Source organism: Homalodisca vitripennis, chromosome 3 (assembly GCF_021130785.1).
Source record: "Homalodisca vitripennis isolate AUS2020 chromosome 3, UT_GWSS_2.1, whole genome shotgun sequence".
In the NCBI taxonomy this organism is placed as follows: domain Eukaryota; kingdom Metazoa; phylum Arthropoda; class Insecta; order Hemiptera; family Cicadellidae; genus Homalodisca; species Homalodisca vitripennis.
This window is the reverse complement of record NC_060209.1, coordinates 119,061,835-119,075,537: the sequence shown is the minus strand read 5'-3', so window position 1 is coordinate 119,075,537 and position 13,703 is coordinate 119,061,835. Positions and strand designations below refer to the sequence as shown.

Below are 13,703 nucleotides of genomic sequence, written 5' to 3'. Positions count from 1 at the left end.
GAAAATATTGGACATTTTCGCCTAAAAATTTACATTCCGGGCTTGATAGCGGCTAAACGGTTGGTCGTAACTCAAAACAAATTTTAAACGGGATTTAGGAAATCACGTGATCTACAGAAAAGGTTCAGTGACTTCGGGAGTTGGCTGAGCGTTAGCTAAGCGTCAATAGTAGATAGGGACAGAGGAATATTTATTATGTTCACAGACACAATACCCTCTAAAAAAGGCCCAAGTGTGTCATTAACCCCCGGTAATATTAACCCCCCCCCCCGGGGATTTCCTGGTATGACCTGATAACCTCCTGTACATTCAACCCCCTGATGTGTTAACCCCCTGGTAACATTAAACCCCCCCAGGGAATTTCCTGCCATGACCTCATGTCCGAATTTTACCAGTCACCAAATCTCTTAACCCCCCCCCCTGGGAAGATCCTGGTATGACCAGATAACCCCCTGGAGACTTATCCCCCGGTAACGTTAACCCCCCCTGGGAATTTGTTCATATGACCAGACAATATCCTGACGAAATTAAACCCCCTCTTGTCTTAACCTCCTTAACATTAATCACCCACCCAGGGAATTTCTCGCCTTGACTAGATAGTCTCCTGGTGATATTAAACCCCCTGTTCGACTTAAAATACTGCCTTGAGGTCGGTTTTTATTATGTTTATACTAAACAACCTACTAATGGTTCTAATATATATACAGCCGCATGTGAAACTGACTCACTCACTCACTCACTGATATATAGATACAAATTCTAACATAGTTCTAGAAGTGCTGGAAACTTGAAATTTGGCACGCAGGTTCCTTTCACGATATGACCCGGAGGAAAAGTCTGAAAACCGGACTTTTTTACTTTTAAACCCCTCAAAAAAATTCCCAAAAAATCGCGCATTCTTCACCCCAGCAGGCATTTTTTGTAAGCCCGATAGCGGGCGAACCGTTGGAGCTAGCTCGGATCTGACGAAAAATTCATAATCAGGAATGAAATGAACTACAAAAAAGGTCCAGTGACTTTTTGCTCTATCTTCCATGGTTAAGCGACAAAACGCTCGAACATTTGACATTCCAGAGATTTTTTCGCTTAAAATAAAGTTTTCGAGCCCGATAGCGGCCGAACGGTAGGTCGTAGCTCAAATCTGATTGACCCATCAAATTAGCAAATTAAGTGATCTACAGAAAAGGTCCAGTGACTTTTTGCCCTATCTGCATTGGTTTGGCCGAAAAACGTGGTTATGTGCAATTTATTTGTAATATTTACGTGAACATTTTGTTTTTGGTGTCGATAGCGGCAAAACCATTGGTCGGAAGTCAAAATAAAACAAAGGTTTGATTTAGCAAATGAGGTGATTTACAAAAAAGGTCCAGTGACTTTTTGACCTGTCTACAATGGTTCGACCGCAAAACGCGTTGAAATGGAATTATTTTGTGATTGATACGTGAAAATCTTGTTTCTGGAGTCGATATCAGCCGAACCGTTGATTGGAGTTTAAATCTTTATCATTCAGTAACTAGAAAAACTATGAGATCTATAAATAAGGTCCAGTAGCCTTTTGTCTTATATCCTTTAGTAAGCCTGTAAATCGCTTTCAATGGTAAAATATTTATCGTGTTTTTTATAAAATGCACATTTTGGTTGTTTTAGATTTTTTGCTACTCTGATTTGTTCAATTCATTCTGGTTCCGGATTGAACAATTATTACTACGTTACCGAGTGATTACAACCCCCCTAGGTAATTGGCTGAGCGATAGCGAAACGTCAATAGTAGGTAGTGACAGAGAACACACACAACAACCTCTAAAAGAGAACCACGTGTGTGTTAACACCCAGTAACAATAAACCCCCCCTCTGGAATCTCCCAGTATGACCAGATAACCTCCTGAGTAAATTAAACTCCCTGATGTCTTAACCCCCGGTAACATTAATCCCCCCTGGAATTTTCTTGCATGACCAGATAACATCCTGAGTAAATTAAACCCACTGATGTCTTAACCCCCGGTAACATTAACCCCCCCCCCCCCCCCCGGAAGTATCTGGTATGACCAGATAACCTTCTGAGTAAATTAAACCCCCTAAACAACTTAAAAATAATGACTCAGGGTTGGGTTTTTGTTATATTTACACTAAACAATTCACAATAGCCCACCAGTGCAGTCCTTTCTCCACAGCTCCGTACTGGCTAAACCAGACGTCGTAGCTAAAATCGGACACCAGAATCGAAAGATAAAATTAAATTTCCGACAAGAAAGGTCCAGTCACTTTTTGTCGTAACTCTAACGGTTAAGCCTTAAAAACGCTTCCAAAGTCAAAAGTTTGGGTAAATCCGGAAAATTAAACTACGATATACAAACATAATCTCTGACTTTAGTTACCATCAAATTCTTCTTGTCTTCTAATTTCGCGAACACATAACTTAAATGTTCTAAGATATCTATTGATTATTATTATACACCACACATCAATTGGCTGAGCGTTAGCGAAGCATAACGACCCGTAAGATTCTTGAGAACCGATACATGAAATTTCGAGACCTCATGTCTGAATTTAACCAATCACTAAATCCCTCTTATCCCCGAATTTTAAGCACTTACTTTGGGGGCCTGGGGGCGTAGCCCCCAGCGAGCCGAAGGCGAGTCACTATAATATATCATGCCCAGTAAAAGAAGTCTATGAAAGAGAAACTCAATAAATTAAGTGGCAAAGTAATGATGTTTTAATGAAGAATGAGATGACAGCTTGCTACAGTCTGTGGAAAAACGTTAAGTCTGAAGAAAATAAATTAAGATACAATGCTGCTCTTAAAAGATACAGGGATAATCTTAAAACTGAAAAAGCTAAGTGGTACAACAATAGGATTGAGGAATCTGATAACAAACTAAAAGTCATGGAATATAGTTAATGGTATAAGAGGAAAAGGCAAAACAAATTCTGAAAACATGTGCATCATAAATCAAAATAAACAAATATACCATCCAATTCAAATATGTGAGCACTTTAATAAATTTTTTATCAACATTGCAAATGAAATTAAAGATGATCTACAAGTCAATCATGATGTACATGTTCATGCCCAAGTAGAAAACAACCTCACACTTGACAGTTTAAAAAAAATTGATAGGTTATGGTTTATATCAAAACGTGTTGAAAACTTAGATTAATTTGGTTTAGAAGAAAAAGTTGAATTCTATGTTACATTTGTTTTTAGTAGCCCTAATACATCGAGTCAGTAATACAAAATTATGTATTTGTAAAACATTAATTGACCACTTTCTTATATGAAACCTATGTTAAGTAGGCTGTCATTATCAATTAAAAAAATATTAGTTAGAAGAAAAGTAGGTTTAAGTATTGGAAACAAAGGTTTAGCTCCTGTCTGTAAGTAATTTCCATTGTCATTCCAAGTGAATTCAACAAAAAAAATCTTTCACCCATGACTTAGATTTTTATAAAACTTAGTATTTTAATGGAAAAGACATTTCTTAGATACTTCCACAATAAATTTATTAAAAATAGGAAGTATCTAAGAAATGTCTTTTCCATTAAAACCCACCTACTTCCACCAAGGATACAAAGCAGAAAATGAAAAACTTAGTATGTTTGTTCTATATGTAGAGATAAGTAACGCCGCCTTTACCTTTAGGTGCAATTCACACTGAACGAACGTCGGGCGGAGACGTGGCACGGACTAGGCAGGGACCAGGCAGTTATGTGGTGTGTGCAATGCACACTGGCAACCACAGACGCGCAACAGTCGTGAGAAAACTTGTCAGTAGAGTGGTTATTTCCATTTGTTATTGTAACACTGAAGATAATTTGATTGTGTAGTAACCCTAGGCAGTACCTACTTAAAATAAGTCTCACAATTTATTACCACAAAAAATAGTTTTCATTGTCTGTTTAGTAAATAGTTTATAGATACCTTTTTGGTTATCAAAAGTTTGAGCAATTTTCTGCCAGGCCTGATCCTGCGCACTTCTGTTGCAGTAATCTGAACGACTGTTGTCGTTCAAACATGGATATTGTTCAACTTCCTCACAGAACTTTATGTTGAACTCGATGTCGTCTCGCATGGTAAAAAGGAACAGCACAACTAACCACAAATCACAATATTTTTCCTTCCGAACACAAGTGGCATGCCACTTTCAATACGCCACGACAGTTAGTGAAGGGACGTGGCGGTGGCGGAAGGGTGGCCGCCTGCGCCACGTCGCCTGTTTGTGCATTGAGTCATTTGTTTACATAGGAGAGACGCCGAAGGGACATATGTCCCTGCGACGTCTCCGCCCAACGTCTGTTCAGTGTGAATCGCGCCTTAGATTAGTAAACGCTTGAAATGTTTACCTCAATTAGTTTTTGAGTTATGGCACTTTAAAAGTTTTAACATCATTTTTATTGTTTTTTTTCTGAAGTTAAATGCAATATCTCAAAAAGTGAATGAGATAATCAATAAATCCTTTTTTTGCTAACTTTAAATTTCAAACTCAAAAGCTGAGGTAAAAATTCCAAATTTAGTGGTGTTACTTATCTCTACATATAGAACAAACATACCAAATTTCATAAAAATCTGAGGTGGTGGGTGAAATGGTCTGGTTGAACTGATGAGACTCACCTGCCATTTAACAATGTGAACAAATAATTTGTGTTTAAAATAGTCTTATTAAAATTCTTTTACTGTTGTTTTCAGGCTGTTTGAGTTCAGGAAAGTAGTTTCGGATCGAAATAGTTGTTTCAAACTGGTAGATAAAGATTATCCTGTTCAAATAGACAAGGTACGGTAAGTGTCAAGAGAGTCTTTAACATTGTAAATCTAAATTTGTGCTTTGCAATTTTATTTTAATAATCGTGTTTGATAATTCTGAGATATTACTGTGTAATGACCCAAACCTAATATGAACTATAATTCAAATAATATTGACAATTACATTAAACTAGGTATAACAATTTATACAGAAATTATGTTTTATTTGTTTATATAACAATTTCATCCTATTGGTAAAATTTCTTAATATTTAACTGAAGACATAATAATTATAAAGTGTAAAATTAATGTTTGCAAGAGCATGTAATTGCTCTTCTTGCAGAAGAAAGGTTTTGTTACTATAACTGCAATGTCCCTAAATATAATTCCATAAGACAAAAGCAACTAAAAATAGCCTAGCCACAGGAAATGTCAAACTTTTGTAATATGTGTAATAACAAATAAAGCTTAGTCTAGTAGAATTATATTTAGGGTCATTTCAGTTATAGTAACAAAACCTCTCTTCTGCAAGAAGAGCAATACATGCTCTTGCAAACATTAATTTTAGACATTCATGCCTCCAGTTTTTAAATACTTCAAAAATTTTAAGATTCTCAACTATTTATATTTTAGAGTTAGCTGCATTTGTATAAAACATTAGTCCAGAGATTTAAATCTCAATCATCAACATAATTATGGTACAAGGGCAAAATTCCAATATCCTCATCATTTGACTCTTTTAGAAACTGGAGCATTTGATAAAGGAATCAATCATTAAATAATCTGCCTCAAAATTTGACTTTAGAAAAAATATACAAAAATTTTTAGAAGACGAAGTTTTAGTTCTTACATCACTGAAAATGACATGTTACATGTTAATAGTTGCATTATGACATTCCATTATGGTAAACTTATGTAACAAATAAATAATAACATATAGTATGGCTGTGTTGTCTTAACTCCATATCAGATTTGTCATTGCGATAGATTTCAGGTTCTTATGATTTTTGGATACTTTTGTAACAATAACAACTTTGTATATTGATGCCTCCTTTATTGTAATTATAAATTTAGAAACATTTTAAAATGTGTTACAGTTTGAAAAATATACCAAAGCATAAAATAGTGATATATGGCAATCAATAAACAGTTATTTTACTAAATCTATTTGTTTTAAATTGTGCGTTATCCTAATAGCTCCTTTTGTGTTGTAATATCATATCTAAATTTCCTTTTTTAGTTGTGCCATATAATAAATAGGAGTGAACCAAAGAATAACATATTTTACTATGTTCTAAACTAAGAATTCTATAGATTTGTCTAATTCTGAATTGCATTAGACTGAAAATCTTCCTTTAACTAGGATTTAGATAAATCTGTTAACCCTAGGCTAATTGTGAGTTGAGGAGCAAGATATTAAGTACTGTAGATGCATATTTCTGTGTATTTAAATTACTGGCTGACCATGACATGCTGTATATTGTTGTATACTGTATTTCCACATATTTGAATGAGACAAATAAACATATTTATTACTATTATTATTACTATTAAATAGTACACCATAATATTAACATAATATAATATAAACATCAATTATATACGTTGTCATAAAAACCATCCATATTTATTGTGGTTAGCTCCAAGTTGTGACTTGTAGTTTTTTTTCACATTATAGCCTAGTTGAAATTTTTTTAAGTTCTTTGACAAAACTTGTGACTCAACAATGACATTGTGCCATGTGATTCATAAAGGAAGAAGAATGGTCCGATTGCCGTGTGATGGAGGGTCACTTCAGATCTCCTTTTGTTCACTACCTGCCAGGACTGTTGCCTGTCGAGTCTGAGAATGCTCACTTCCAGGTGATCCTGCCCAAGAAGTGGGCCAGTGAGTACTACAAACCCATATGTCTTCACATGGCTGGCACAGGGGATCATGTAAGTACACCCACACAAATTTCAAGAGAAAAAGTCATGTGCCCCTAAACTATGAATCTAGGCACAAAGGAATTAAAGTATGTATACAACCTTTTTATTTTTTAACAATAAACATTATTCCATGATATCTCTTTATAGAACAAAATCATGATGAACTTAGAATTATTAATACATTCATGACAGCGTGTACCCCATTGGGTTTAAGCGATCTTTTATATCTGCCATTGTGTATCCGATCGGCTTTATTTTGCCATGTAAAAGCTACTTGGAAGTTATATCATAAAGTTATTCCATATATTATACCAACACCACGTTTTAAGTTTGGATTATATGCCCATCAGGACAGTTCATGACAACAATTCTTCATCTAAAATGTTATTCTTAACACGTACACAACGGCGTGTACCCCATCAGGTATACACTGGGCTTTAGAAAAGTGCAATATGTGCCCAATGGGGTACACGTTGTCAAGCATATTCTGCTGAGTGTTTTTATTCTTTTTCTGTTTTGGTGGTTTGTTAAAAATGAGCTTGCACTTCAAAGAAATACCACAGACTATTGTATATCCCAATGGGTGCACAATTGCTTAATTCTTTAGATATATTAATTTCTTAGGTATCCCTTGGGGCACACCAAAAAACATATTGAAATAATTTTGTTGTGTGCAAAATTTTGAAACCTACCTACTTTTCTCGCTATACTTAGACATTTAACATTAAAAAAATGTATGTATGTTTGCCATTATTATTGAAATTTCAACAGCATAAAAATCAGGAAATTAGCTATCTTTGTTAATGTGTTAAATGTCAAGTCAACTTCTGAACTGACATTTGTTGGTGAGAGATTTTGCAGTTCTGCCCCGCCTATTGAGTATTTACATAGTTTTTCCCTCAGAGCCTTGAAAATATTAGGAGTCTCTTGCCATCTAACTGATCGAATGTCACTAAGAACGATTCAATTTGTGAATATTCGTCCTGTCTCAAGAGTATTCTTCTGTCATCTGGTTCTCTCGTTAGGCTTACTTTTGGCATGAATTCAGTGAGTCCAGAGATTTGTGACAATTGTTGGCCATAGTATGGGATACAACTTTTATGAAATTCTGGTCTCTGAATTGTGACGTGTTGTAATCTGGACTCCCTGGATGCCAGAAGAGATATTCAAAATACTATATTGCGGTATAAGTTTATCAATAATATCATAGACTTCCAATTTCTTATAGAATGTGTTTATTATCTTTGTAGATACAGTACCGCTCAAATTAATTGGAACACGAGGTAAATGACTATGATTTTTAAATGAAACACAATTTATTGACCACAAAAAATACAAACAGCTCCCTAATAATTAATATGTCCTCCTTTGTTCTTCATAACCTCTTCACATCATTTTGGCATTGATTCTATGAGTTTTTTACATATATTTTTTATTTTGTCATCATGGAACCATATTTTGATTACAGCAGTAATCATGGATGTTTTTGTTGTGCAATCTTCTTTAGCAATCCTTTTTTTTACAAATAGCCCATAGATCTTTGATTGGGTTTAAATCGGGTGAATTACCAGGCCATTCCAGAACTTATACTTTGTTCTCAGAAAAAAAATTCCATTTTTGCATTTTTTAGATGTATGGCATGGAGCCAAGTCTTGTTGAAAAATCCCATTGGCTTCTGGAAACATTTGCAAAAGGAGTAGAACAACTCTTCCTTGTAATAAAGTAATATATTTGTCTGAGTTCATCATACCTTCAATTGGAACTAATTGTCCTGACCATTCTAGGACATAACAGCCCCAAAACATTTTTTTAGGTGGATGTTTGGGTTGTCGAAGGATTTGAGCTGATGTCTCAGCTTCATTCCCACTTCTACGGACAAAGTTAACTTTATGTCCCCGAACAAAATAAAAGTGTTTCATCAGAGGAAAAAACGTTTTCTACTGTTCAACAGAGAACTTTTTGTAGGTTATAGCCCACTGCAAGTGTTTCTTCTTCATTGCCACAGTAAGAAGCTGCTTTTTCTTTGGTCAGTAAGCTTTTCACCCAACTTCTGCCAACCTTCTTTTAACACATTCGAGTCTACGCTCGAGCCAGACGCGAGCGCCATTGTTTAAACCCCCGGCCGGCGCTCGAGCGTGACTCGAGCACAGCTTTGCCGATTGATATAGGGAGTTGCTCGAGTGATATTCGAGTGCCGTCTGCTGCATTAGAAAGCCAGCTTTAATGGTTAGTTCAGAAAAATTTCGCTAGGCGCTACTACGTCATACCCGCTTGAGGCTTTTGTTTATCCACTGACGTGGCCTGGCGCATCGTCAGTCTGTCTACGACAACAATCATTTTTTTAGCATTTGAAATTTTTTTGGCAATTAAAATAATTATTTGTAAATATGTATATAGTAAATGCCTTTAAAAAAATTGAAATTACTTGTTTTATTTATTCAAAAGTTAGTTTTCAAGTAACACAAGACATGCAAGAGTTTTTATTTTTCTTCAAAAAATGTCAGTTTTGAATTTTTTTAAAAAATTAATTAGATTTTATAGGAATATAGTTTTACATATCAATTTAAAGAGGAAAGATAGAACTTTCAAGAAAATATAATATCTTATACATAATATTTAACAGTTTTCTAAAAAAAAAATCTGAAAACCAATTAATTTATGCAGACCAGGCTATAAAAACAGCAAATAGCGAGCCAGACTCCAATGTGTTAACCCTCCTAGTGGCGGTCATTTTTTCCTGTAGTGGCGGCATGTTTTAGAGCCTCGTGCAAGGGTTAAAAAAAATTTATTAAAAATATAAATTAAAAGTAATATATATAGAAGTATATATTTTTGTGTTCAGAATTAAACATATAATAATATTAGCATTTAAAGTTGGCCTTAAAAAAATTGTTACTAAACATTTTTTTCCATGAAATTCAAAATTTTCATTTTTTTTTTATTTGGGGGGGACCATACCTAGCAAACCAAGTTATAGTAAGAAAACTATAAAAGTGAGATAGCCATTTTGTGTCAAAATTATTCTAGTTTCAGAAAAACATAAGCATTATACAAATTTATGAAACTATAATAACGCTATATAACAAAAAGCAGCGATGCGCATAAATTGTGAAAATAGGGTGTATATGTAAGAGTTTGCTAATAAAAGTTTTACTAATACAGTTTTACTTGAATACATGTTATATTGCATATTTTATTACTCAGAATGAAGTAAACTGTACAGCAGCAGTAAAATAAATTCCATAACTTTTTTTTTGAAGAGTCAAAAAAAGTTTCATTTTGTCATTACTCAAAACTTTTGCGAAAAATTTTCAAACAGCAAAGTATAAAATGGTTTTCAAAGCTTGTATTATATCCAAATTTATAAATCTATGGTTTACATCTGATGGGAAATTTTATGTAGTTTTAGAAAACCATAAACTGTGTCTAAATATATGGAATAATACCAAATTTATAAAATAAAATATAACAATGCGTACCAATCAGAAAAAGTTCAAATTTACAATAAAAAAAATTCAAATTTACAATAAAATACACAGTTTTACAAAATATGTTAATATTTATTTACATCACTGAAAATTGATGAAATAGGTTGAATTGACCATAAGAAATCAGTATAAAAAAATTAATTACGTGAAATGAATTTTAGCCAAGTCATTTTGCCATAGCCTACACAGATTCGATAATTCATCAAACATATTTCAGTAAAAAGAAATTTATTTATTCTAAAATATATTTATTTGCACTACTGCAATATCTTAACAACTCACTACACACTAAACACGACACTAAAACACAAATAAAACTACTAAAACTTACTAATAAACACAACTCGTCACAGAAACAAATCAGAACGGCAGCGACAACATGGCGGTCACAATAAACTGCATCGTTTTCTTTTATGTCCCAAACTATGAACTTGGTACGTTGCAACTACAATACACAGAGGAATAAAACTCTAGTATTCCTTAGGCTTTTTCTTCCCGAATCCAATGGTGCATGAATCGAATCGATACGTTGCCGGAATATATTGTAATAAGTGATTATGCAAGGGAATGTTTCACCGACAAAATTTTGTTGAACAACATTACAGGATGGAAAATAACCGATAAAATTTTGTGGAACAACACTTGGAGGGTTAACAGTACTAACATGAATATTAACTCCACTTTTTTTTAATTTCTTGTGCCAAATTTACAGCCGACAACCTGGGGTTGATGTTACTATTACTAATTTATTGGCGATCAGTTTGAGGTGTGGTTTTTCTTTTACAACCACAATTTCCTATTCTGTTAGCAGAAAAGGAGCCAGTCTCATTAAATTGCTTAACAATTCGGTTAACAGTAGCTAGGCCTACCTTACATTCTTCAGCTATCTTCCTCTGAGACATATTTCCTTTAATATGAATTTTATCATCAACATTTTATTAGTAAATTTTAGTTTGTGTTCACCTTGAACCAACCTTGACCAACACCCTGACTTTAACCTTGAACCTTGATTCATTAATAATAAGTACGAGGGCTATTCGGAAAGTAGATTACGTTTTGGAATTAAAAAACTAACAAAGTATAGGAAACAATTTTTATCATATACATATGAAAGCCACACTTAAATACTACTTTTCAACATAGTCGCCATTCAAATTTAGTCACTTATCATATCGATGGATGAGCTTGACAATGCCTTCCTCATAAAATTCTGCCGCCTGTGTCTTCAACCAGTTTGTCACTTCTTGCTGCAGCTCTGTGTCGTCGTCAAAGCGCTGCGTTGCCAGCCACTTCTTCATTGTTGGGAACAAGTGGTAGTCACTTGGTGCAAGATCCGGGCTGTATGGTGGATGAGGAAACAACTCCCACTGGAATGATTCGAGAACTTCACGTGTGCAATTTGCTGTGTAAGGTCGAGCGTTATCGTGAATCAACAGAATTTTCGAGCTCAACTTTCCCCTACGCTTGTTTTGGATCGCTCTTCTGAGGTTGTTTAACGTTTGGCAATACCTTTCTGAGTTGATTGTAGTGCCTCGTTCCAGGAAATCAACAAGAATTACACCTTTCTTGTCCCAAAAAAACCGTCGCCATAACCTTTCTTGCCGACATCGTTTGCAAACATTTTCTTGGTTTGTGAGGTGAACTTGTGTGTCCCCACTCCATTGACTGCAATTTGGTCTCGCAGTTAACATGTTTCACCCATGTTTCATCGCCAGTTACGATGCGATCGAGTAGTGATTCACCCTCTTTGTCGTAAGCATCCAAAATTGTTAACGCTGCAGCCATGCGCTGGTTTTTGTGGACGTCGGTCAGGATTTTCAGTACCCATCTTGCACAAAACTTGTGGAAGCCAAGCTTATCAGTGACGATTTCGTATAACAAAGTTCGTGAAATTTGAGGGAAACTAAGCGAGAGTTCCGTTATGGTTAACCGTCGATTTTCTCGGACCTTTGCGTCAACTTTCTCAACAAGTTCGTCAGTCACTATGCTGGGTCTTCCACTTCGCTCTTCGTCATGAACATTTGTTCGGCCATTTTTAAACTTAATGACCCATTGTCGCACTCCACCTTCAGTGATAATGTTGTTCCCATAAACTTCACACAACTGCCGATAGATTTCTATAGGCTTACAGTTTTTTGGCAGTCAAAAACCTAATTACTGCGCGCACCTCACAGTTGGCGGGATTTTCAATTGCGGCAGACATTTCAAACAGGCACTGTGACTAGACGCGTTACAACACGAACTTCCCGCTAGCACGGCTGGATAGCCACTGAGCGGTGGGACGTCCTGACACCAAGATGGCCGCGCTAGTCCCGCCCCTGGCGGCCACAGCGCAAAACGTAATCAACTTTGTGAACAGCCCTCGTACATAATTTGAAAGTTTGATGGAATCTATTTATAGACTCCATTTGTTAATGTACATTTTGTGGTTCACTTTCATGTCCCACAATGTTTTTAAAAACTGTATAAAATTAAAACAATTATGCTATTTTAAAAATAATCAACTCTTTTTATAAAAGTAGTATCATTTTTATATAAAATATAATAGGAAAGTTTAGAAAAATTTGTTAGATTTTGTTAAACATTTAACTGACTCATTTTAACATTTTGATACATTTTTATAATGTTAAGAAAAATATTTACAAATTTTAAAGTAACTGTTAAAAACATCTGTAAATGTAAATATTAATAAAGAACATGCTTAGAATTTTAAAATCTGTCTTGATCCATAACTGTATTTTTAGCTTCTAGATCTATATTTATAGAGTCAATTAGGAGTATTATTTTGTAATTGATTAAAATTTTCATTGATTTTACTATTAATAATATTTTGACGACAATTTATAATATCTTGTCTTCATCTTCTGTGTCTAATATAAAAGACTCTGCTTCTTTTTATTTAAAATATTTAGAATTATGGAGCTTATACAATTAAAAAAAGTTATTTTTTAAGAAATTCTGGTTTTTATTTATCATCTTACAGATCTCAGTCTGTCAGTCTGCCACTCAGATATGTCACTGGTTCTGAACTCATATTCAGTATTAATAGTACATTACAGTTTTTATTTTTTGTACAAACAAACTAATATAGTACTATAAACTCATATTTAACTTCATAACCTTGGAGATGAAAGTTATATTTGTTATTAAATTTCTAAATATAATTAGATTTGAAGTCACAATAAACCAATAGTTAGACTTTTTATTTAGTGATACTTTTCCGTAGCAAGGCTATCTTCATCAGACACTTCACAAAATTTATCAGTAACTTTCACAGTTTTGTGAAGTGTCTGATGAAAACAGCCTTGCTGTCAAAAAGTGTCACAAAATAAAAAGTTTAATTATTGTATTTTTGTGATTTAAAATTGTGTGATAGTTAAAAAATGTAACACTATAATAATCTAGTTTAAAAATCAGTAAAAAAAATTAAAATTGGTTAAAAATTAAGATTAAAAAAAGATACAGAAAAATAAATTTGCTCACAGAGATGCTGCCACCTACAGAATAAATTTCATAATATTTTCCGGTACATTTAGCCTTAAATAA

General features: G+C 34.2%; 1 protein-coding gene across 3 annotated transcripts in view; it reads left to right on the top strand.

The window, feature by feature from the left end:
- The first annotated feature begins 4,626 nt into the window (after positions 1–4,626).
- Positions 4,627–13,703, top strand: part of LOC124357414 (protein ABHD18) — a 39,718-nt gene continuing 30,641 nt past the window's right edge. For 2 of the 3 annotated variants that reach the window (XM_046809201.1, XM_046809198.1), the window contains exons 1-2: positions 4,627–4,772; positions 6,496–6,678. In XM_046809201.1, coding sequence (XP_046665157.1) covers positions 6,523–6,678 — 156 coding nt within the window. In that variant the 5' untranslated portion in view covers positions 4,627–4,772; positions 6,496–6,522. Of the gene's footprint in view, positions 4,778–6,495; positions 6,679–13,703 lie in introns of all 3 variants that reach the window. The other variant, XM_046809199.1, reaches the window with a different exon arrangement.